Raw genomic sequence first — 26,825 nt, forward strand, 5'->3', positions numbered from 1 at the left:
ATCCTGTCTTGATGTTGGGTCTTTGTTAATAATAGAACATAGAATACGGTCTACACCTGCTCTGTTTGGAAAGAGTCTTCAGGTAACATTTGTTGGGATTTGGTGCTTTATAAATAAAGATTGATTGACAGTCAGACACAGCTAGAGTCAGGCCGACAACACCGGATGATTTCTCCTTCGTGGGCAGCTATTAGTTGCTAACATAAAAATCAATAAAACCAATCATTCTGGATTTTTATTTTTGCAGAGCAGTTTTTTAGGAAACTGATGTTTTGAAAACAGAAGAGCTAAACGTGCTGTCACAAGTATTTCTCAAAGACTTGGATGCACTGGTTGGTGATCAAACACGGGAAGCTATGAAGTCAAGTGATGTTAACAGGTTTTGAAAGGAGGATTGAGGAGGCGCTCCGGCCGAGAGCGAAACAGAAACTGACAGACGGAGTGAGAAACTGAGGTACGAGGGTTGACAGATGTATCAGAAAAACGATTCCCACAAACAGCAAACACACTCCACAGAGCCATGTCAAAAAACAATTAGCAGGGTGTAAGTTGAAATAAAGGAAGGAATAAAACACTTCTCATCCCAACAATCAGACATTCTTTGTTCTCTTTCTTAGTCAAATGCAATCTGTCATTTCTGTCAAGTAAAAGTCACAAGTCTCTGAAACAAGGAGCAACACAAAAGCCCACTGTCCAAGTTCATGTCTCAAATAGTATGGAGCAAGCAGAGTTAACACCTCTCTCAATCAGACAGTAGATGTGCAGGGATCATACTTTGGACCTGAGCAAAGCCCTGAAGAACCAGGGAACAGAGACCACAATCATCTGGATCCTGAAGAGGAGGGAAGGCAGCACATTGACCCGGATCTGCCGCTGCAGACTCCTCAACAGAGACAACACCAGCAGCATCTTCCACGGACGGACAAACGGGTGGATGTGAGGATTGGAGCGGTTATGGTAAACATTGCATGCAAGCAAGAGAGAGCAAAGCGTTTCAGGATGGGAGTTGGCAACAAACGATGGATGATGGATGATGGATGATGGAGGCCGAATGAGATGCTAAATCTAATGCGTGACGGAGATTATAAGAGCTGGGATTGAGATAGTCCTCACCTCCTTGAGCCGCTCCATGTCTTTGAGGTAGAATCCAATGTAAAAAAGGCTGAGATAAGAATTTACAAACTGAAACTGCAAGAAAAAAAAAAGGATGTTTAGATACGGTGCTGCTAAATCACATCGTAGTTTTGAAATCATGTGATGGAAAAACACTCACTAGAACCATTTTGATGATGAGATTTTTCTCATAGGCACTCTGGAGTCTATAGTTTTCTAAGGGAAAGACATAAGAACGAGACTAAGTAGAAGAAACAGAGCCGCTCATGATCAACGTGTTCAACGATCTGAGCTGAAAGTGGTTTAATGAAGCCTCCATGAGACACACTCGGCTCTGACTCTGACTGTGATGAAGATTTGAAGAAAGATCTGGATCCTCACCCATGTCATTAAGCCAGCAGGCGATTTTCCTGTACACCTCGTCACATGCAGTCACAGTGATAGCGAGCATGATTTTGGGGATGAAGCGAGCCAGCCGAGGCATTTCCTTGATCCCCATCACAAACTCCTGCAGAGACACATTGGCAGCTCGTCATCTCAGAGAGAAAACACACGAGCAGCTGTGCTAACTGTCACACAAACACTGTGAAGCAGAGGAAACATTCAGATTTTCACTGCTTATTACTGCGGCAACAGACGCCGGGAGATGACTGACCTGCAGCTCAAAGCAGATGAGCATGACCAGGAAGACAAAACAGAGACAGAGGATACAGATGGGCAGGCTGACCAGCCACCTGAACACACGCCTCCGCCACGGAGGATAGTAGAACTCCTCACATCCTGTTATGGGACTGCAGCGCTTCACACCCTGCAGAGAGAGAGAGAGGGAGAGAGAGAGAGGGAGAGAAGTTTGTAAGAGGTGGGAAAGATGGAGGGAGTCAGAGTTGTTTTGTTCTCGTCTTCTCACCCTGAACTGAGGCCGTGGTTCCTCCAGGGCTTCAGACGGCATGTCCAGAGTTCCCCACTTGTACGCCAGCTCGGCCCCCCTCCTCTTCCATCGCTCCAGGAACAGAGTGGCCCACACCACGTTGAACAGCGCAAACACCACACAGCAGATGTCCCTGCTCGTCTGATACAGCAAACAAACAAACAAACAAACAAACAAACAAACAAACAAACAAACACACATTTAAGACAATGATCAGGTGAGGATCCCTACAAGCAGTTTGAGACTACGAGAGCTCCTCTCCTCACCTGATCCGACTCGGTGAGCATCCACAGCACAAAGCCGATCACAGCAGGATACAACATGGAGGTGGTGTAAAATCCCAGCCAAGCAAAATACATCGCAATCTTCACCCCAAAGTAGTCGCAGATATCGTCTGTAAACACCAGGGGAAGTTGTGAATTAGAGGAGCATTGCAACAAAGTTGTTACAAGCAAAGTGAGAGATTCACACTGAGTCAAAACACTTGTCATGTGGGGTTTCTCTAAAATAATTCCTGTTTTCTGTCAGAATCCAAACCTTAATCTGGCTCTTGAAACGTATTACATCGATTTAAATTAGGGATGGGACATGATTTTCAAATGCTTGAATGTTCGTTCACTTATTAAAATTCAAAGAGTTAATTTGAATATTATCTCATTAAAAAGGACACATTTTCATAGTTTTAACCGGTGCCCGGTTGTAATACGGCATCCCCGCCAGACGGTGGCGATAGAGCGTCTTAAAGCTGTTTGCTAACTGCATTACGTAACAGAAGAAGAAGAATGTTGACGTATTAAATGGCAGAAAAAGAAGAAATATTAGTGACAGTCGCTGTAAACACATTTATAGTGGTGAGAGATTGAGAAATGGAATAAGAGTGAGCATGGCTGTAAAATGTAAACATACACCCTGCAGACCTTTAACGGGACAGATTACAGAAAATCGCCAAATAGATGCGAGTGATTATTGAATTGTATTTCGGCTTGTAATGTCCATCTCTAATTTAAATGTGGAAAATGAAAAGAATTAATATCAGGTAAATGTTCTTGCAATAAAAGACATTACCTCTCATGCTCCTAAAGCAGCTAACCCGGGCTAGCATGAGTTAATTTGTAAATGTTATGTTTGATCATAGGAAGATAATCCTTCATTCAGGGGCTATAATAACATTCTGTGGTTCAGTAGCAGAGAAAAGCACTTTAAAAAAATTATAATTATCATTATAAAGATTTTTAATCGACGAGAGAGAGAGAGAGAGAGAGAGTGAGAGAGAGAGAGAGAGACAGACAGACAGACAGACAGACAGACAGACAGACAGACAGACAGAGAGAGAGAGAGAGAGAGAGAGAGAGAGAGAGAGAGAGAGAGAGAGAGAGAGAGAGACAGAGAGACAGAGAGAGAGAGAGAGACAGAGAGACAGAGAGAGAGAGAGAGAGAGAGAGAGAGAGAGAGAGACAGAGAGAGAGAGAGAGAGAGAGAGAGAGAGAGAGAGAGAGTGGAAACTTAATATGATCCTGGGTAATGTTATTAAATAAGTTTATTATTGTTCTTGTTGGTAGCATTATTACTATTATTAGCATAGTTATTAGTAATATTTTTAATTAAGCATTGAATTTTGTCTTGTTTTCTTGTTCTGAAAATGTTAAAATAATAAAAAAATATGCATTAAATTTATTTTTTTTAAATAAATACGATCCTGGACCTGCAACAAATGCAATGATGACTCTAGCTCCTGTGTATGGGGCGCCTGCTCCACTACCTGAGCCCAACCAGCAATCAAGAGTGCACTTTGAATCAGAATTTAAAGGCTTTCACTCAGAGGACATTTAGGAAAATTAAAATGATCATAAAAGATACTAAAGTTAACAAAACTTTTCTTCTAAGATTTAAAAAAAAAGGTGGAACGTTGGTCAATTGATCAATCTGGCCCTTCTTAAGAAAATAAATTGACTCAGTCTATTCCAGAGAGTTATGTACATGTTGTCTGACATTTCAGTGTTTGTCTGACCTAAAGGTTGCTTCTCACAAACAGCCTGGACCCAAGACTTCATCAGCTGACCGAGGATCCTCTGCTCATGGAGAGGAAAAACCTGCTGGATCACACCGCGTGCACTCAGCTCCGGGACTGCAGAGTCATACAGTAGACAACACAGAGAGTTAAAAGTACAGTTTACTTCATTTTGTTAGAGACAGAGGCATGGAGGAAATACGATAAACTACGGTAAACCATCTAATCCATCTCAATCTACTTTTAATAACTCTAAACCCAAAACAACTGAGGGATTACTTCTAAAGCCTGCCAAGGAAAGGCCGTCAGTGAAACAAAGAGGGTCTAAAAACAGTGAACTCATGGAGTGTGTGTGACTCACTGATTGGCTGGCCCTCCAGGAAGTTAATATTATGAAGCACCTCCCCATGTTTGGCACGTAGATTGTCCAGCCAGTATTTGATGATGCTCTGCCTCTCCTGCAAGGAACAAGAGGAGGAGGATGGAGATGACTCATGTTGTGTTTGTGTTTGCAGATGTGTGTGTGTGTGTGTGTGTGTGAGTGTGCATGGTAACACTAACCTGCGAAGTAAAGAAGCACAGCTCGCTCTCGATGTTCTCGTAGATGTAGTCCTCCTCGCAGGAGAAGCTCCGTGACCCTCCACCAAATTCAGGCTTCACAGGTTTCCTTAGACCCATCTCTTCTGCACCTCGCAACAAACTGCAGAGTGACAAAGAGAGACCTTAAACATGGTTTCAAATAAACCCTGAGATCATCAGTTCAAGGGTCAGACCATCAAGGTTTCTCACTGTACTATTGATGCTAACTATTGAATTTGGAACAACCTTGTTCTTTGACTCCCTTAGACTCCAATTTATTCATTTTATGTCATCAGCAAAAACATTCTTTGGTTCTAACTTGTTAAACAAGAGGATATTGAGCTTTGAGGATAAATCTTTGAGTTTTCATCTTAAGGTCTATCTGCAGTGGATTCTGATGACTCACCATCAAAAGAGGAGCTGTTATAACTCCAACACGACCAAATCTGCACAACATGTCCTATGCTTTTCTAGAGTCTATTTTCACAAGGACATCTTTATGGAAATTAAATGTTTGTTGGTGTCACATTGCAACCTTCTGGCATCATCACTGACCCTTAAAAGCACCCTTAAATCCGGTCCTTGGCATCCTACGAGCTTGAAAATGCTACATTAAAAAGCATTAAAGGATTAGAGGAATAAAGTTGCCCCTGTTGTTTCTGACAGTGATTTTCAACCTTTGGGTCCTGACTCCGATGAAGGTCGTTAGATGGTTGTGGATAACACAATAATGACTGCTGCAGGTCATGGTTCTGGCTTGTGTCATCATGGTTTTCACACTCTGGCTGTGCTGTGAAAACCTGGGATAGTAATGTCGGGGGTCCTGACTCAGAAAGAGTGAGTTTGGGAAGTCGCTTCATGAGGGCCAAAGGATGCTTGATTCAAATCTCAAGAAGTAGACAATATTTTTTGTTTTGCACTCAAAGAAACATTTCTTGGGTGAACGTAATACAATTATGGAAAGAATTTCCACCTAATTAAAACGCTTTCATTAAGCGAGACACAATTTTGTTGAACCAACTAATTGTAAATATGTTGAGTGAACATAAAGTATTGACGTTACTTATATGCAATGTTTAGGTCCAACTTCATTGGTAAAGGTTGTTTCAACATATTTACTAAGGTAGGATCTGACTTAAAGCTGGCGTTGGTAGTCAGATTTAGATCCACTTTTTGTTGTACTGATCTTTATGTCCTGATGGTAATCAATACATAATGTGTTCTTAAAAAAGACATAAAAAAAGCTGCTATCTACAGCCGGAGTAAACCTGGGAAAACACCAACCAATCCCTGCCATCAGGAGCCAAATTATCAAACCAATCAAATCCCGTCCTCCCGTTCTGCCCGCCTCCTGCGCGTACATTTCCCAAGTGGCAAACTCCGGTCTCAAACGATGAAGCCAATGCGGAAGTGCTATAAACTGCAATACATCGAAAATCCACTTGAGGCTGGCTGCAGAAACACCGGAAACCACATAGATATGAATGGGAAAAAGAGGATCTTTGCAGCATTAATAAACATGTTTACAGCCTGGTTCAAAAAACGGCTTGGCCCTACAACGCTAATCTCTCTAATGGCACACACTGTACGGGGGGTGAATTTTTTTCTAATGTGACGGTTCAGAAGATATTAAGATTATGAGTTTTGCCCAAATAAGGACATGACTGACGTGACTCCCGGTAGGGAACACACAGCCATTGGCTAAGAGGCTCACACTATGTCACTCTGCCTAGTTGAGTTCCGCATTACCAATATGGCTGCTGCCGTCGATTTGCTTCAAAACAGCTCTTAGGAACAGATGGGTGACGTCACGGATACTACGTCCATATTTTACACAGTCTATGACATTTGTGTGCATTCCCTGCCCCCTGCCTTTGCCTCTGCGTCCCCTGCCTCTATCTACTGCCCCTCTCGCTCGACCTCGGGCCTGTCCCCTCTGACCGATGAGGTGCTTTGCACTGTAAGACTGTAGTCTGGATCAGAGGGGGCTCTGACAAGGAAAATAATTAATTACATTTAGTAAATCCTACAGAAAATGTAGATGTATTATATGTATTAAAGCTTTTCTCCTGATATTGTGTCACCGGTACAACTGGATAATGCTAATCAGTCACCATCATATGGTCTCAAATCAGCGGCGCTCGTTCATGTGAGCGAGGGCGTCATTTTGGAGGAGCGCTAGAGGGAGGGGGAGGGGTTAGACGGAGTCCTGAAGAAATGCTACATTCAGATTCACGCTACATTTCTGTGACTACCAACCCTAGCTTTAATTTTCTTGGGTCACAATAACTTGTATAATATGATTATGAACAGCTTTTTTTTTTTTAAGTTATAATTTTTGGCTTAATCGCCTTTGTTGACAGGACAGCTGAAGAGAGACAGGAAACGTGGGGAGTAGAGAGTGGGGGAAGACATTCAGCACATGGCCGACCAGCCGGGAGTCGAACCGGCGACCTCTGCGACGAGGACTATAGACTTGATACGTGGGGCGCTTAGACCGCGAGGCCACCAGCGCCCAAAATTGCAGTCAGTCACAGGCGATCTCTCCAAACTCCCTGTAATGGCTCTTCTTTGCCAGAAGCACGCCACCTCGGCTGATGAATAGGGCCTGTCGCACGTCACTGCCACCTTCTGCTCTGGAGAGGTATTGCAGATGGGATTCCTACCTAAACCATAGACTGTGTAAATAATGGACGTAGTATCCGTGACGTCACCCATCTGTTTCTGAAGCACTGTTTTGAGGCCAATCAGCGGCGGCAGCCATATTGCTGCTGTTGAGCGATTGTGATGTAAAGAGGCGGGCTTTGAGCCAACAGTTAGGAACACTGGTTCCCGCCTGTCATCAAGTCAGCTGTGAATCTTCTTTGAATTTGCTGTGTTAGAAAAAAATTCACCCCCGTACAGTGTGTGCCGATCGAGAAATGAGCAATCCAGACTACACTTGTTTTCTGCACCAGACTGTAAACATGTTTATTTCTGCTGTAAAGATCGGCTTTTTTTGAATTGGTGTATATGTGGTTTCCCGTACTTCCAGGGCCTGCCTCAAGCGGATCCTCGATGAACTGCAGCTTTTTAGCACTTCCGCATTGGACTCATATTTTTAGACCGGAGGTTGCTGCTTGACCTAAACCCTTTAGGTTGTGTTGACATAAAGCAATCTTGTAGTTTTAAGGATTTTGCATGTCATGTTAAAACTACATGATTTAAAAATGTTTAACCACTAAACATGAATTAATATGATAGAAGCTACATGTTATACTTCTGTTGATAAAACAGACAGCCATGTTGTTTTTTTGAGTGTGCTTCCACTGCAATAACTGAAGGAACGTCAACACAGTGCTTGAGGAAATGTCACTACACATGAATGACCACAGTGTATCCAGACACTCTTTCATCACATTAGGAGACCGGTCGTCCTTTATCATGTTAAAGTTAACTGAACTCTCCTTTTATTCTTTCCTCTCTCATCATCTCATGTGCCATCAACCCCTCCTCTCTTTCCCTCCCCTTTTATGCCTCATCCTTTTATCTCCTAGAATCCCCCCCCCCAGCCCTCCTCCTTCACACCATCATCCCATTTCCCCTCCTTCTGCCCTTCCCAGCAGCTTTGTGCTACAATGGCAGTAATAATGCAGCACCACGCCCTCTGTTGTGACAGCTCACCTCCCTCCCTCCCTCTCCTGTGTACATGTATATATAGTCCATGCACACATATTCATGGGCACAGCCTAGGTGGGTCTGCAACGTCCATCCATCATCGGGCTGCAGGCACTTTGAGGAGCACGACAGTGAGGTACGTTCATCACCATGATGGATTATAGCAGAAATGTGAGCTGTAAGCTTCTGGATCACCGCTGAATACTGCTTAGTGTGCAGCACCTTCACAATAAAGGTCCTCGCCTGAGAAAAGAAACGGCTGTATCTGTTTAAACCAACTGTTTAGTAATCAGAGCCAATAACTGCAAGGCCTTTCAGGTTGTGTGTGGCTCCTGAGGCCGCTGCCAGGAATCTTAATGCGAATCCTCCTTTTCTTATTTAATCCAAAACTTTATTGACTTTTACGCTCTCACTGCCCAAATACAAGGAGTCTTAATTTGAAGACACAGTTAGAGGAAATGCATGGGCAAAGCTAACCTTCTAAAACAGAATACTGCTGAGGAAGAGCACTTCATGGAAGCTTTATGCAAATATAGCAAATATTTATCAGACCTAAAGGAGAAACTCAGCAGAACAGGATGGCATGCTGCAAACTGCCCAGTCAGAGCTGAGGACGGAGTGATGGATCATATTTCAGCTATTGCTCTAAGTTTGTTCATTTAAGTGTCACATTATTCTAAAGTTCTTACCTAGACACCTAATGCAGACTCTCTGAACATAACACACATAACCGCACTGGATCTGTAACCTCAGGGGTTTTAGGTCTGATGTAATACCAAAGACGGCTGGAATAAAGACACACAGAACTTTAACTGGCATTGTTTCTGACAGTCCACATGTATAGCAGTCTATGAGAAAATGAAAGAACTTCTAACATGACTTATAACACTGGTGAAATGTTTCCTAATGAGCACAGACTAAGATAAGCTGGTTTCAAGTTTTTCTAAAAGGTCCAGTTAGAACTTTCAGTTTGCATTGATTCTGGCGCCCCCTGTGGAAAAAGATATATCTCTTATTTTTCTTTTTTAAGTTATGTTTTTGGGGCATTTTTGCCTTTAATGGATAGGACAGCTGCTGAGAGCGGGGGAAGACATGCAGCAAATGGTCATGGACTATAGCCTCCGTACATGAGGCGCTTGCTTTGACCCCTAGGCCAACAGCGCCCTGATACCTCTTATTTCTTGACTTATTTTGTCCTATGCAACAGTCAGCCTCAATGTCAAGACCACCTGCACAATATTATGTAGGCCCTCTTTGTTCATGCCGGGACCAAAACAGTGGACTCCCCTGGACCTCTGAAGGTGTGCTGTGGTATCTGGCACCAAGACGTTAGCAGCAGATACTCTAATTCCTGGAAGTTGCGAGGTGGGACCTCCAGGGATTGGACCAGCACATTCCACAGACATCCTCTCTACTTTTAAGAGTAGGCTTCAAACTTTCCTTTTTGATAAAGCTTATAGTTAGAGCTGGCTCAGGCTTGGACCAGCTCTTAGTTATGCTGCTATAGGCTCAGACTGCCGGGGGAACTTACACACTGGGGTCCTCTCTCTCCTCTCTCTGCCTGTCACTTACTTTAAGTCTCCCTGTCCCATTAAAGTTACTAACCATAGACCTTTCTGGAGTCCCTGAGCCCCCTTGTCTTGTAGGTTCCTCTGGATCTCTGCTGCTGTGGACGTGCCAGACTCCAGCTGCTACAACTACTACTATCCGTCTCCCCACTATCATCTCTCTCTCTCTTCATCTCCCTCTATCCCTCTCTCCAACTCAGTCTCAGCTAATGTGTGTCTAACATGAGTCTGGTCCTGCTGGAGGTTTCTGCCTGTTAAAGGAAGTTTGTCCTTGCCACTGTAACTTGCTAAATGCTGCAAAGTGCTCTGCTCATGGTGGATTAAGATGAGATCAGACTGAGTCCTGTCTGTAAGATGGGACTGGATCTGATCCTGTCTTGATGTTGGGTCTTTGTTAATAATAGATTATAGAGTACGGTCTAGACCTGCTCTGTTTGGAAAGAGTCTGAGGAGAACTTTTGTTGTGATTTGGCACAAAGATTGCCTTTTTTTCACTACCCAAATTTAGCTTCTTGATTCATACCACTGTTTAAATCCACCAGGTTTTCATCTTGCTACATGTTGGGCAAGCTGTGGATGATGGATAGTTATTGATAACCATCTTTCATCTTTCCAATAAAATCAATAAAGTCCTGTCACAGCGGCCACGTTCACTCTCATTTGGAGTCTGCAGAATCTTTCCAATAGCAGAGACTCTCTTTTCAATACATGCATAGGGTGAAAGCTATGCCATTAAAGCTGATAGGATAACATAAAATAAACACCACACATGATAGCAGGCTTACCTGGAGCCTTCACCTGGTTTTAACAGAGGGATAGAAACTCTCACTGATTTAGTTTGCTACAGGATCGAGTATTCAAGGTGAGTCCGTGGGATGGAATAGTTTCTGGGTTATCTTTTCTATCTTATGAAATGTAGGTCAACCTTTCCAGCTTCAGGTGTGTGTGTGTGTGTGTGTGTGTGTGTGTGTGTGTGTGTGTGTGTGTGTGTGTGTGTGTGTGTGTGTGTGTGTGTGTGTGTTTGTGTGTGTGGAGAGAGAGAGAGGAGAGTGTGCTTCGTGTGCTTCGTGTCACACAGCAATCATTCTCCTTCAGCATTTCATCTAAAACACACTGGCATACTTCCAGAAAGCACTCTCTCCATCCTCCTACCACATTAACCTGCCTCTTCTTTTCCCTCCATCTATCTGCTCCCTTCTTCTTCTCCTCTCTCTTTGCGTCTGTCTCTCCTTCTTTGTTCCTTTTGGCCATCTGTCTATTCCTATTCCATTCATGGGTAAAAGAATTGCTCCAGCCTCTCAGATTTCTCTTTCTCGAGAGGCCGGTTGTTGGATGCACAGTCAGCAGAGAGGGCTGAACATTTGTCAGGAGGTGAAATGCAGTATGGAACAGCGAGTGCCTTGGATTGTATTTCTCAGTATTTATATAGACCAAAGTCAACGCTGAATTACAATGACCCTGAGCTCATCTATGATTCCCCTGAGGACAGTTTCAAAAACAAGAGCCGGTGTCTGGGCAGTGTAATCGCAGTGAATACGATCCATATGCTTAGCCCGACTCTAACCCTCTGCACAACTTTAAATAACCTGCAGCACAGCGTCAGAGGCGGAGCAGTGGTGCAGATACACCGGCCATGACGGCAGCTCCTCTAATGATTCACTGAGCTGAACTGCTGTGTGTACTATAGCTGCAGCTAAATATACGATTATAAGAAACACGCACAGTTTTACACCAGCAGAGAACAACAGGGATATTTTCGTCCTCAGTTGTAGCATTTAAAAATAACTAAACCTTCCACTACTGGAAGAGTACTAGAGGAGTACTGTATTATTCATGTTCCAGTAGCTTTATCTTCGTTGGGTTGCTGCTCTTGCTTCTTGCCCACACTCTGGTTCCCACGACAGTTATGTTTTGCATAACCTTGTGTTATGTAGCCAGGTCACGATAGCAAAGCAGTAAAACACATAACATGTTGTTGTTGTTGTTGTTGTTGGAATGTTGTTCAGCCAAAGCAAAGGGTGTTAGGTCAGAGCAAGAGAGTGCTTTTAAAAATCTGGAGATGAGTCTCACAGAGTCTCAAGAAACTCTTCTTAAAGGTGACATATCACGCTTTTTTCATCAATATATATTGGTCTAAGAGGTCCCCAAAACATGTCATTAAAGTTTATGCTCAAAAAAACACTTTGAAATCAGATTTTGGTCTGCCTGAAAAGCCCTCTTCTTCAGTCCTCCTCAGAACACTCTGTTTTCTCTCTGATCACGCCCCCTCAGGAAGTGGATGTGGTCTCGGCTCTCCAGCACGTTGATCTAATGTTTACATGTCGGCTGAATATACACGGCTGCTCAGAGATCACGTTACTTCAACCCTCTGAATCTGATCCAGAATCTGATCCTGACGGAGAGGCGCCTGTAGCAGGACCTTTCTGAAGGATTGGTCACAGATTTAGTGTTTCTTGTTGTTTTATTTATCAGTATGTTGACGTGTGTCTTGGTACACAGCTACGAACATGTAGCTATGTGGCTATGCTAACTAGCGCTAGCACTTATCCATGGTAAATAAAAATCATCCACTAGATCTTCAAATCTGCAGACGTGGGGAGTAAAACCGACCTTTACCAGAAAGGCAGCAGGACCTTTCTGAAGGATTGGTCACAGATTCTGTGTTTCTTGTTGTTTTATTTGTCAGTATGTCGATGTGTGTCTTGGTACACAGCTACAGCTATGAACATGTAGCTATGTAGCTATGCTAACTAGCGCTAGCACTTATCCATGGTAAAAAAAAATCCTCCACTAGATCTTCTAATCTGCAGACGTGGGGAGTAAAACCGACCTTTGTGTTTGTTAAGACAGCCTACAACTAGCATGCCTCCCTCCTAAGCTCCTTGTTAGCACACATTTGTGCAGGTAATGAAAAACGGAAGGGGGATTCAGTATTATTTTATACAGTCTATGGGCTGAACAAGCTCCGAGCTCTGACTCCGTGACAGACCGGATATTGTTGTTACGTAACAAAAACACTGAAGTCTGAAACGGCTCGTTTCAGCACACATTTACAGAAAGGTGGAGAAATCAGAACAGGGGCAGAATGGATTTGTTTCATTCTCGGGGGGTTTGTAGACAGGGACACATATTTCAGGTAGAGAACCATTAAAAAGTCCATTTTGCATGATATGTCACATTTAAAACTCACTTTTATGTGAATTCTTCTTTTCAATTGTTTTTTATTTCTGCTAATCTATTTTACATTTATTTAACTAATCAATGATAAACAATGTTATTTATTTGATTATTTATTGTTTTAAACCTTTTTATTGTCCTTTTTTAAAAACCTCTATAACAATGATTCATTGCTCGACTGTTTCATCACTTTATTCTTTTTAACCTTTTGAGTTGTATTTTGTTTTTATTCTGTCATCTTCCTAAATCCTGTCATGCTTTGTTTGTGAAATCACTTAGTATTTTTTATTTTTTTATTCAACCTTTATTTAACCAGATGAGTCCCATTGAGATCAAGACCTCATTTACAAGGGCAACCTGGCCTAGAGGTCAGCAGCACACGTCAAAATAAATAACACAACTCAACAACATGGAGCATACATACAGACAGTATGTAGAAGCAAACAATAATTTAAAAGTGCAGCTTATTTTCAAGTAAAGTGCAATTTGTGATTAGTAAACACTTGCTTTTAAAGGTGTTATACAAATAAAAGTTATTAATATTATTGTATTATTACTACTCTTCATAAATTAAAGTCAAAACCTTTTGAGATAATTGTCTAAATTATGCTAAATATGAAGCTAAAGCTAGCCAACATTTAGCATAGTGTAGCATTTAGCATCTAAACAGAAGATTTGGTAAACAATACACAAAAGTATATATTTTATGAGTAGGCTTAAAAGATGAGGGAATCAGAGTAGGCCTGTTTTACTCAGGCCAACTGCTTTTGCTGTTTTAAGGCTTTGTGCTAAGCTAAGTTCAGCTCAGCTAAGCTAAAGTTATGCTCTATATAAGATAAGATAGGATACTCCTTTATTCGTCCCATAACAGGGAAATTCATGGAGTTACAGCTGCAAACAAGAAGGTGTACAGTACAAGAACTTCAACAAGAATATATATAGATAAGAAATGTCCATCAGAGACGACAGCTTGGCCATAATTCTCCTGTCAGCCACCACCTCCACAGGGTCCAGGACTGAGCTGGCCTTCTTCACCAGTTAGTTCAGTCTTGTTCTATAGCTTAATATTTACTTAACAGACACCAAGTCGTATTCATTTTCTTATGCAACCTCCAGCAAGAGAGAGAGTCCCAAAAGCTGAAATCACTGTGCAGTTTATTCTAGATGTCATGTTTAGCAATACTGATATATTGTTCAGCTAAAGCTAACAGTTATACGTCTTAAAAAAGTTGTTTTAATTGTAAATTTAGCAAGAATCAAGTCAAACACTAGTTCTTGCCAAATGAGGGGATTGCAAAGCATCGTTCAAACCCTGCACTTACTGTAAGGAACATTCAGGAAACTGCTTAATGTAGCATAAAGCATGGACTGTATTATAACCTGGAGTTAATCTCCAAGACAGCTTCATGTGGCTAACCAAAGCACACCACAAATCAGAAGCTAACGCAGACATTATTGTATAAAAACACACAAAATACAACATGTTGTTTAGTAAGCTTTAGGGAGCTGATAGGTAGAGTTTACTATCTGCACATAGAGCTAGCTGCTTTCCCTTTCTCACCTTTGTGCTGTGCTACACTAACCATTAGCTAGCTTTAGCTTTATATTTACTGTTCAATCATAAGAGTGGAAGCAATCTTCAAACTTTACTCTCAGGAGTTAAGATTAAGTCCAAAACTAAGAAATCAATGTGGGTTGTTTCAGATGTGATTTTTAGTAACACTGAAACATGGTTGAGCTAAAAGGATATCTATTGTTTTTAAATTTGTAAATATTAAAACCACAATCAATTCAAATACTTTCTGGCTAAGAGTTATATTAGAAGAAATCTTAACAACTCTTAAGTATGAATTTTAAAAATGAAGGTAAAGTCCTTCTGTGCTATTATTTCTTTTCTACTGATATGTCTATTCTGTTATATTGTTATTGTATTATTTCCATAGACTGTATAAAATATGGACGTAGTATCCGTGACGTCACTCATCTGTTCCTGAGAGCTGTTTTGAAGCAAATCGACGGCAGCAGCCATATTGGTAATGCGGAACTCAACTAGGCAGAGTGTGACGTAGTGTGAGCCTCTTAGCCAATGGCTGTGTGTTCCCGACCGGGAGTCACGTCAGTCATGTCCTTATTTGGGCAAAACTCGTAATCTTATTATCTTCTAAACCGTCATGTTAGAAAAAAATTCACCCCCCGTACAGTGTGTGCCATTAGAGAGATTAGCGTTGTAGGGCCAAGACGTTTTTTTAACCAGGCTGTAAACATGTTTATCAATGCTGCAAAGATCGTCTTTTTCCCATTCATATCTATGTGGTTTCCGGTGTTTCTGCAGCCAGCCTCAAGAGGATTTTCTATGTATTGCAGTTTATATCACTTCCGCATTGGCTTCATCGTTTGAGACCGGAGTTTGCCGCTTGATTATTTCACATGATGAATTAATTCTGACTCCATAAATAAAAGTACATGCCATCCTGGCACACAGAGGCAACGACAAATAATGAATTGATCAGTTTTCAGAGAATCAAATGGGAGCAGAGTTTTGTCTAATTAATCAAGTAAAGGTTAAAATTAATGGTTCTGCTTTCAGACGAGAGGATTTGTATTTGTTGTGTAACTCTCATTTGAATGTTTTTTTAGTTAGACAAAATATGACATCTAAGGGTGTCTTATTACTTTACAGGGAACAGGAAAAAAACATGAACATTTTTGTAACTTTTTAAAAGACAAACACATTTCCAGTAAATCAAAATACACCTTAGACCGCTTAATCTAAAGAATGTCTCACAGTAGAAAACATGTGTGGTGGACTCTTACTTTTCATACGTAGCCGTGACGAAGAACGCGTAGACCCTCGTGTGCTTATGATGTCGGATTTGGATGATGAGTTCTGGGATTCCCAGCCGGATGTGGTTCAGTAGCCATAGCAACGTGTGGTCATCTGTAGTGTCTGTGGCAGAAAATGAAAGATATGAATACATATTCATCCGTACCCACGCATCCCTGTACGCTGGAGCTGCAGAGTACTCCCACTGTCTTGTACTATTTATTGCAGCGCAGCAGCTGGAGGTTAAGCATCGCACTGTCAAACACTTGAGGAGGACTCTTCTGCTTTCTTCTTCTATGTCGTCTGCTGCAGCAGAGTCAGGCAACGAGTCTTATCTGCATCGAGTACCTAATCTGTATTATCCACACACATAAAAAACATGATCGATTTGGACTGCTGCAGATAGCAGTTTTAATTTCTGGTGTGAAGGGATCTCTGTGATTTGGAGGCGATGGATAATCACAAAATGATTTTATACGGGAGAGGACAAGAATAAAAGAATACTGCTCTGCCTGTCAGAGAGAACGAGAAAATGCATCACATCCTGATGTTTTTACACACATTCAGAATGAATTTATGGAACAAGATTTGATATTGAAAATGTGTTTGTGTGAATACATTTCTTTATTTGTCAGGACCAAAGTTAAAACCTCAAGAACAGATGTTAGAAAAGACAGAACTGCTGGTTCAAACTTCAAAGCATTGTTAAAGAGTAAACGCTGTTGTTATCCTTTAGAGGAGCTTTAAAAATGTAAAAAGATGACAGAAAATTATTCAGCAACTCCTCTCTTATAAATAATAAATTCAATTTTGTCACATTTTCTGAACATTTGCTTTTTTTAGCCTCTCAGATTTGATGCTTCCTTTTGTCTCATATGACTGTGTGCAGAATATAATCAAAGGAAACAGATCAAACAACAATTTTTACAACTAATCTTAAAGGGGCGAATTATCTGTTTAAGAATTAATCTTCAAATATGCTGTGGCTTTCTCTTTCTCCTCCATCCGTGTCCAGGGGTTGAAATCTACACAGCCTCCCCAGGTGGATATCCTTAATCCTACTCTATCATTGGCTGTTTGTTTTGTCAGAGGTGGGACCATAGACTGTATAAATAAATGGACGTAGTATCTGTGACGTCACCCATCTGTTTCTGAAGCCCTATTTTGAAGCCTATCATCGGTGGGAGCCATATTGGAAATGCTGAACTCAACCTAACTGCTGTGGAGCTAGTGTGAGGTAAAGAGGCGGGGCTTTGAGCCTCCTCATCAACAGCTACAGTGTTCCCGCCTGTCAGTCAAGTCAGCTGTGTGTGCTGATAGGGAAATTAGCTATTCAGACTAAACTCATTATTTGAACCAGGCTGTAAACATGTTTATTTCTGCTGTAAAGAATAGATTTTTTGAATTGGTGTGTATGTGGTTTCCGGTGTTTCTGGAGCCAGCCTGTAGTGGACACTCAAGGAACTGCAGTTTTTAACACTTCCACATTGGACTGGAAATTAAAACCAACTCCAGTTGTCAAATTAAAAAAATTAAAAAATAAATATAATTAATTTTGGCATCAGGTAATTGTTTTTAACATTTTAGGGGTTTCTTAACTTTGTGAATAATGAAAATAAGAACATTTTTAGGCTGTTTTTAGTTTTAGGTGAGGTAAGGTTTTAACTGATAGGTTGGGTCCATTATGTCATCGAGGGTCCTCCTAAGAGTAGAAATCAAAACACATGAGTGTGTGTGTGTGTGTGTGTGTGTGTTTGTGTGTGTGTGTGTGTGTGTGTGTGTGTGTGTGTGTGTGTGTGTGTGTGTGTGTGTGTGTGTGTGTGTGTGTGCGAGTCTGACCTGCAAATGTCATGAGGACATCACAATTCTCTGTAGGCACCGTTTTCATCCAAGACTTATGAGACATGATGTGTCTCCCAGCCTGCAGCAGCCGCTTTCCAAATAACTTATCTGAGAAAGAGAGAGAGAGATAAAGAGAGAGAGAGAGAGAGAGAGAGAGAGAGGTAGAGAGAGGTAGAGAGGTAGAGAGAAAGAGAGAGAGAGAGAAAGATGGACAGACAGACGGATAGAGTTAAAGAGGAGAAGAGAGATGGGAAAGAGAGAGAGAGGGAGAGGGTCACCTTTTCAAAGTCAAACAGTATAAGGAGCAATGACATTTTTAACATTTTCAGCAGCCCCCCGCCAAATCTGGAGCCCCTGCTTCCCCGTTACACACAGACACTCACACACAGACACACAAAACCCTCCTCCTCGACGGGACAGATTTAAATGTCACGCTGCTTTGCCGCACAACACGAGATTGACTAAACTAATCCTGCCCTGCCAAGACCAGAGGCCACACATTGTCCACACTCTTTGAATCCTCACTGAAACACACAAACACACACACACATACAAACATACAGCACTTAGCTCAGTCAACTCAACACATGTGAGTGCTGCTATTTCTCACTGCGGTGTGAGTCTTGAGTTTCACCCTCAAACTGGCCTTAAATCACAGCAGAGCGCTCCCCGTGGCGTGAAAGGCAGACATGTGGACTGAACTGAATACACAGCGACAACAGTGAAATCAGCCTCTGTGTGGAATTACCTCGTCTCTTCTTGAAGTCTACAGCGGAACAGAAATAGCTCTACTGTAGGCAGACAGTAATGTCACATCATAGCACAGATGATTTTAACGCAGCAGTCTGAATGGAAATAATACAGTTTGTTATTCTACACCAGAGGACACCGTTATATCATGGAAACATGCTTCCTTATCTTGTATCTTGCATGTTCCTGTTTTTTCACACGGAGCAGTTCAACATCACAATACAACGTCAGGATGACACTGTTTGAACCACTGACTGAGATAAAGCTTTGAATTTTAGTTAAGCACTTTGATTGAAAGCGCTCTATAATAATAATAATAATATTAAGAATAATAATAGAAATAATAATAATATTAATAATAATAATAATAACCATAAAAATATGACAATATTGATAATAATAACAATAATAATAATATTAATAATAATAATAATAATAATAATAAAATACAAAAAAATAATAATAATAATAATAATAACTATAATCATAAAAATTTAAAATTTAAATAACAATAATAATAATAAAATAATTATCATAATAATCATAAAAACATATTTAAGTATAATAATAACAACAATAATAATAATCATAACAATAATACAAATAATCATAATAATCATAAAAAATAAAATATATATCATAACAATAATGATAATGCAATAATGATAATACAATAATAATAATAATAATAATAATAATAACAAAAATAATAATAATAATATTTAATAATAATAATAATAATAATAATAATAATAATAATAATAATAATAATAATAATAGTAAAATAAAAATTATATATATATATTTTTTTTTAAAAAAATTTGTAATTCTTATTTTGAGCAGTTGGATGGCATAACCACTCCCCAGTATTGGAAGCCAAAACTTCCAGAGCTCCTTCTTATGAGAGTCTGCCTCCTTCTTCACAACAGAAGATAAATGGACTTGTACTTATATAGCACTTTTTCCTTGCATTCACCCATTCACAAAACATTCATTCACTGATGGTGGAGGCTGCTATAGTAAAGGACCATCAGTATTAGCTAATCTCATTCACTCACCACTGAACAACAGAGGGAGAAATTTGGGGTTCAATGTCTTGCCTAAGGACACTTCGGCATGTGACTGCAGGAGCTGAGATTGAACCATCAGTCTTCTGATTGATAGACGACCGACTCTACCCACTGAGCCACAGCAGCCCCAGGGACAAGGGTCACACAGACAAATTAGAATACACGTCAAATAGAGTTCTTTTTGTGAGGACACTTAGCTCTAAAGCTGATTTATGTACAAGTGTTCATTTGTTGGAGAAGTTTAGTTTCAGGATGTGATGTCGTAATTGACAGATTTGTTGACAGTTTGTTCTTTGGAAACTCTTGCTAAAACACGACAAACACTAAAACAAGAGTCATTGAATTATCCATCACGAGTGTCTGCTTCAAATCAACACAATACTCTGCACGACCCGAAGAATCTGTGATGTTTTATCAGTGACTTAAATGTGTGTTTTGGTTAGCAGAAGGAGTGTGATGTCAATCCTTCAGCTCCACCAGCCGGATCCTTTCTGAGCATGTTGGCTCCAAATTACATAACCAGTACAACACAGTATGTCAGTGTCAGGGGTGGCAGTATTTTGGTTTCACTGTTCTACAACAGATAGATGGAGGCGTGTCGTCCATGTTTATATGAAGTCAGAGGTTGGGATACCCTTACCTTCCAATCCACTATAACAACCTGCTCACTATACATGATCCCTGTCCTGTTCTTAACTTCATCATGTTGGTCTACTTTTTTAAACTCCATTTTTTCAAAAAGGCTTCACCATACATTTTTAACAAAAGACAGCCTTGGATGAATTCTTGATTCAGTTTTAAATATAAATATTTTAGATATGAACTTGTAATACAGCTACAGTTTCTGTCTCCAGGCTCAAATGAACCCCTTTGCTCTCCTGACACCTCTTTCATTTGTCAGAGTTCTCCTCAGGTCTCACATTTCCACCTTAATGTGGAAGAGGCGGCAGTGCCAACAGTTCAAACATGACTAAGTGACTCTGTAACCAGTATAACCCCAGACCACGTTCAGCTGTCAGAGGACACTCTCTCTGAACACCGTTTCCTGGGTCCTGACTGATAATGACAGCAGGCTGGATAGAACGCCCGTCCCACAAAAACCCTCTGATCACCGAGGCACAGAGCGACGGGGAGCTGGAAAAGTGGGACACCTTCCAGAGATCCTCCACAGGCGTGCTCAGTCAGTCATTATCACGACTTCTATAGCAGCACTAAATGTTAGACCAGTACAGGTGTCGACAAATCATCATCTTTCCACACCTGTTTTATGTTTTGTTTTCATGGTTACATAATTGAATGCCCACACATACCGTCTCATAAAGGTCAAGGTCATATCAGGCTATAAATATAACCACGATGTCAGCACTAGCATGATGTTGTAAATTACGGCGTCTCTGTGTGTGTTCTGTGGATCCATTAAACACCTGCCACATAAAAACATCATTGTGCTGCTGCTCAGTGTGTCCCAATACTTCCTGGAACTCCCTGCCGAGCTGACGGGGGAGGGAGGCACACGGGGAGGCTTCCCAGAACTAATCCGGCCGGTGTATTCCAGATAATATAATTATACTCTGTGTGTCTCTGCGCTGGATCTAAGAGAATAAATACTCCAAAATTCAATGTCAACCTGCTGCACAGACTGCGTCAGAAACTCTGAAAGGAAATGTTTTGCAATCAATTTTTGTATATTTTCAGAAAAGATAGGTATGGTGCCAAAGACCCTGTTTTTGAAGCTTTGTTAATCAATATTTTTTAAGGCCAAATGATGGAATAATCAACATAACTGAAAGAGAAGGTAGCATCCAGCTCTGCAGGGCTGTTTGGATCAATGTTTTGGATTTCCAGCACATTATTTCCACTCTTTATTTTATTCTGATCCTCAGAAAGATTAGTTTCTTCAACAGAACATTTAAAAAAACATGTATAAACAGTCTGGCATCAAACAGCAGAAACACAAAATTAACGACGAACTGGGGAAGCGTTTAGCAGCTGATGAGTGAGATATTTTCCTCAGGAGATGGTGGAGACCAAAACAGAGCTACAATAAAAACGAGAGTGAATGCTGTTAAGTGACACCACACCATATGAAAACTAATGAAGCTCCGGTCTCCTGGATGTGCACATAGGCATCTGATGACACATTTACCAAACTGTAAAGCTTCCTACTTTAAGTAGTAAAATCCTGATCACTTCAAACTCATCGCAAACTTCATCATGTTTAAAAGAGTCACCAAATCCTAGCGCCAAATAAAACCAAACCTTATCTGAAGACTCTTTCCAAACAGAGCAGGTCTAGACCATCCTCTATGTTCTATTATTAACAAAGACTCAACATCAAGACAGGATCAGATCCAGTCCCAGGACTCTAGTTCAACTCCCAGCCTCAACCATTTGCTGCATGTCTTCCACTGCTCTCTACTCCCCACATTTCCTGTCTCTCTTGAGCTGTACTATCCAATAAAGGCAAAAATACTCAAAAATATAACTGAAAAACCAAAAACAACGACTATATTCTGGTTTAGCAGTTAAGTTTACAAGCGTATCAATTCATGCAATAAATAAAAAGATAAGATGCAGATTAAAATCTGTAACTAGACTGACATCAGTGAATGGCTCACTGTTTGCCGATGTGCACCAGTAATCCGGTGCATCTCTGAAAATATTGGTGGAAAAACACTTATTAATAACATTTTGCTATCTTTGATTAGCACCACACTTTCTGCTAGAATACTTAACTTGTTGTTTCATTATCACATAATTAATTTACCTGAAACCAGCTGATTTTGGAGGACAAATTCAAGGATCTGATATTGGAGTAGTGTATCAAATGTTTACATACCAGTACTCACTTCCTGATATCACCATTTTGCAGCATCATGAGCTGATTCAATACTTACACTTGTATCAATCAGTCAATCTTTATTTGTACAGCGCCAAATCCAAACAAATGTGATCTGCAGACTCTTTACAAACAGAGCAGGTCTAGACCGTACTCCATGTTGACCCAACATCAAGACAGGATAAGATCCAGTTCCATCTTACAGACAGGACTCAGTCTGATCTCATCTTAATCCACCATGAGCAGAGCACTTTGCAGCATTTAGCATTTTTAACGTATTAAAAAGAATCAATCAATACATTTTTATTTATATAGCGCCAGATCAGAACAACAAATGTTATCTTCAGACTCTTTCCAAACAGAGCCGGTCTACACCGAACTCTATGTTCTATTATTAACAAAGACCCAACATCAAGACCGGATAAGATCCAGTCCCATCTTACAGACAGGACTCAGTCTGATCTCATGAACACATGCTTTTTCTGACCAGCAGCTAGTAGAATGTCTGCATTAAGTCAGGGTGAGCAGATGTGTGAATGCAGCAGGAGTAATAGTCATGGATGTTCATTGCAAGATAGTAGGCAGGGTGATGAGCTGAGTATCAATACAACAACAAATGTTATCTGAAGACTCTTTCCAAACAGAGCAGGTCTACCCAGCATCAAGACCGGATCAGATCCAGTCCCATCTTACAGACAGGACTCAGTCTGATCTCATCTTAATCCACCATGAGCAGAGCACTTTGCACCTTTTAGCAAGTTACAGTGGCAAGGACAAACTTCCTTTAACAGGCAGAAACCTCCAGCAGGACCAGACTCATGTTAGACACACATCTGCCGAGACCGTGTTGGAGAGAGGGATAGAGGGAGATGAAGAGAGAGAGAGATGATAGTGGTGTCATGTCTGATTTTTTGTATGTTTAACTTTATGTTTTAATATTTTACTCTCTAGGGCCGGGTGCTGCAAATTAGCATTCGTTACAAACACTCTGATACTTGCATGGGATGGCTGTACTCAGTTTGTCTATGTTTACTGTATCTGTACTTCACATATCAACCATAAATAATTAATATAAAGCAGATGTCAGTAATGTTTATATTAATACAGAATGCTAACAGGAGCTAATGATGAGCCAGAGTTTCAACATGTAGAGGATTCCTTTGCAGACTGATTTGAAATGGTGTGTGATCAGGTTGTTCCTGCCATCACTGTTGTTATTGTTTTGACTAATCAGAATCAATTATGTCACATAGCTGGTTTATACTGAATTCTAAAAAGCTGTTGGCACTACATCTTTTGTAAGTGATTAACTGATTTATCAACTAATCCTTTTACAAGTTAGGACACAAAATCCTCAAATCTTAGCTGAAATCACCAATCCCTGAATATTTTAGTATCTTCAACTACTTTTGTGTTTAATAGTCTTGTGTTGCTGCTTTGCTAAGAAGGTCCTGATCTTCTATTTAACCTTCTGCATCTGTTATTAAACTCATCTCTTCTCTAAGTCATATCTAATCAAACCTTTATATTTAAATAGTTTGTTTCTCCTTTTCTACTCTTTGCTCTCTTCAGAAAGCACGGTGCGTTTTCCCTTATGTTAATTAAAATGAAACAGAAGCCACAGAAACCAAGACACGAATGCTTTCTGAGTAAATCTGAGCACTTCCACATTTATCTAAAACCTTCAACATGTTTTACAAAACATAACATTTCTGTCAAGTTCTATCAAAACCTGTTTGAGTTACAAATTCGTACCTGCAAACAGAGCTTGACTCAGAGGCAGCATTACTATTTAAAGGATCCCTCTTCAGTACTTACAAAGAGGCTGTGACAACTTAATCTGGCTCCATATTTCTCTCCCCCTCTGAAGAACGTTTTCAAACATCGCAACAGGCCGAGCAGGAAACTGAAGGAGGTATTTTTGACTTTTTAATCTGGAGTGGTACTCCTTAATGCTGAAATCTGACTGGACACACCGCTTTAGATAAAATGCTGCAGGCAGCGCTGCGACATGACAGCAATTCTAATGAGCCCTGTATTCATCACTGAGGGCAACACACACACACACACACACACACACACACACTCCTGGAACAGCCAGCAGACTGTTTTCAACACTAACACACTGCTTTAACCCAATAATGAGCATGCTTTCAGATTGTTAGCATGCTTTTCTGTGTTTGTTACTTTGCTGAACATGAACGCACCACTGATGGAGGCTTCGATGTGTGGATAGGGGCCAGTCTGACAGCTTTGTGTCTGTATGTGACGGTGTAATGGTGTTTCTGACTACACAAACAAACATGACTCAGGTGTTATTATAAAGGGAAGAAGCTTCCTTACAGCAGTCAACCTGAGAGCATGACAACCTGAGCCAGCAGAACATTAGAGATTCTCAGGATCAACTTTTCCTCTGATTATTTTATTGATAATGGTAAATAATCAGAGTGAAAAGGAGGAGTTAATTCTATTGTTACTGTATCGTATTAAACACCTCCAGTTGAAAAATGTCTACTCAAATCTAAAATCTCTGACGTTTGGGGGATAGATTTCAGAAAGCTGGAAAAGTTGCAAACCCGACATTAACAGGAAGTCATATTCTAAGATTATGACATTTTTCTTGCTTCATTTTTTAGTTTTGCACATCCAGCTGATACAGCACCTGATCTACTTGGAATTGAGTATCTAAAAATATAAAACACAAGTCTGATAATATCTCCTCTTTTATCTCCGATTTTGGTCTCCTCCAGTTTAAAATGCTAAAAATAACTACCTACAACAAAGCTAAGTGATCTTGCTCTCTAACTCACGAGTACTGTCATAATAATGTAATCCATGATGTCACTTGTTTTAGCAAATGCAGTGAATTCCTGAGTTTGAAGCCCCTTCAGGCGCTGTAACTGTATCAGGTCTGTGTTCAGCAGGTCGGCCGAGGATGAACAGTGATATAGATAAAGCCTGTGTTACTCACGGCCTTCACACTGAGACGACTGTTGCAGGGCAAAAGCTTATCAGACAGCAGCCAGGCAGGCATAACAAGCAGGGTGTCTTTCTGTGATCTCAGTCGCTCTCTGAACAATTTCTCCAGGCTGTTGGTGTGTGTGTGTGTGAGTCTGTGTGTCTGCACTCTGCACAGGTATTTTTCTATGTGGTTGTCTGAGATATAAAGAGGCAGATTAATAGAGTGTAAGTCAGTCATGAAACTCAGGGAAGGCGTTAAAATGAAGGTCACAGACTCTTAAAGAAAGACTTGATGAGGCGTTCACTGTCCTCTCTGCTCGGTGGGAGCAGCTGAGGGTCAACTTAGATGATTTGACTCACATTCACTCTTTCATGGGTCATTAAAGGTTTCGGGTTTAATCTTTAATCAGCTAAAAGAACTGATTGTGTTCCTGAGCTGTGGACTGACAATAAACAGAAACAGTAAACACAGTTTTTCTCCAATTTCAGCTTAATGAAATAAGGGACTCATGAATGTAAGTCACTTTAAGATGTTTTGAATATATGTCTCTGAAGGTGCACATGTCTGAAGTCAGTTGTCTGAGTGGTCTAAATTAAAGGAATAGTCTGCAAAATTCTTGTTTTCTAGCATCCAATTTTGCAGTTAGTAATAATTCTGTTAGTGTTTGATAGCGGTTTAACAATTTGTGCTCTGTTTTCAGTTTTGAAGCCGCGGTATATTTTCGGCACAGCAAGGGAAACAACACATACAAGTTAGTTTCCTTCATCAGGAACTTAAAGGACTTTCATGCACAGTCTAAACTTCAGCATTGACAGGTTTGTAGTCATGCTCAGATTTCTTTGTTGCAGCATTTATTAAAGTAGAATAAAAAAATTGAAATAGAATGAAAAATAGAATTATGCAAGGTTGGGGCACTGGTTGCCTAGCAGTCTAAAGGCTGATTTATACTTCTGCGTTGAATCAACGGCGTAGCCTACGCCGGGGGTCCGCGTAGCTCCTGTACCTACGCCGAGGCCTACGCACGTAGCTGACGTGCACCTCCTCCAAAATGTAACTCCCCATAGAGCCAACGCAGACCGCAAGCTCTGTGATTGGTCCGCTCGGCGGCTTTGTCTTTCCCGCATTTACAACACTTCCGGGATCCCGGACATCGGCCGCACATCGGCCGTGTATTTCATCTCCTCCTCTCTATTCTTCATGTAATCATGTCTGTATGATAAACAGCAACATGTATCAGCTGTAGATTAACATAACACGCTCTGAATCGCTGTGGTAAAGTAAACAGAGATCGTAGCGGGACCGGAAGCAGGCGGCCGGCTATCAGAGAGACCGCACTGCCCTCAGGCGTTTCGGCGGAGAATTGCTGCGCGACGCAGACACACCGACGCACAAGTATGTGGTGCTCATGTCTGCGTCAGCCCCTGCTGCGTAGGGGAGACGCAGAAGTATAAATCAGCCTTAAGTGTCCCACATACAGAGGCTACAGTCCTCTTCGTAGAGGTCGCCGG

General features: G+C 40.9%; 1 protein-coding gene across 1 annotated transcript in view; it reads right to left on the reverse strand.

Annotated features, from left to right (window-relative positions):
- The window catches only part of ano8b (anoctamin 8b), a 69,907-nt gene that overhangs the window by 13,109 nt on the left and 29,973 nt on the right, over positions 1–26,825 (reverse strand). Inside the window, exons 2-12 of the mRNA XM_034701521.1 lie at positions 17,694–17,804; positions 15,845–15,977; positions 4,611–4,749; positions 4,411–4,507; positions 4,050–4,166; positions 2,308–2,435; positions 2,021–2,182; positions 1,769–1,921; positions 1,495–1,621; positions 1,274–1,329; positions 1,114–1,188 (exon numbers count right to left, since the gene is read on the reverse strand). Of these exons, the coding sequence (XP_034557412.1) occupies positions 1,114–1,188; positions 1,274–1,329; positions 1,495–1,621; positions 1,769–1,921; positions 2,021–2,182; positions 2,308–2,435; positions 4,050–4,166; positions 4,411–4,507; positions 4,611–4,749; positions 15,845–15,977; positions 17,694–17,804 (1,298 nt within the window). The remainder of the gene's footprint in view (positions 1–1,113; positions 1,189–1,273; positions 1,330–1,494; positions 1,622–1,768; positions 1,922–2,020; positions 2,183–2,307; positions 2,436–4,049; positions 4,167–4,410; positions 4,508–4,610; positions 4,750–15,844; positions 15,978–17,693; positions 17,805–26,825) is intronic.

This window comes from Notolabrus celidotus, chromosome 2 (assembly GCF_009762535.1).
Source record: "Notolabrus celidotus isolate fNotCel1 chromosome 2, fNotCel1.pri, whole genome shotgun sequence".
NCBI classification, from domain to species: Eukaryota; Metazoa; Chordata; class Actinopteri; order Labriformes; family Labridae; genus Notolabrus; species Notolabrus celidotus.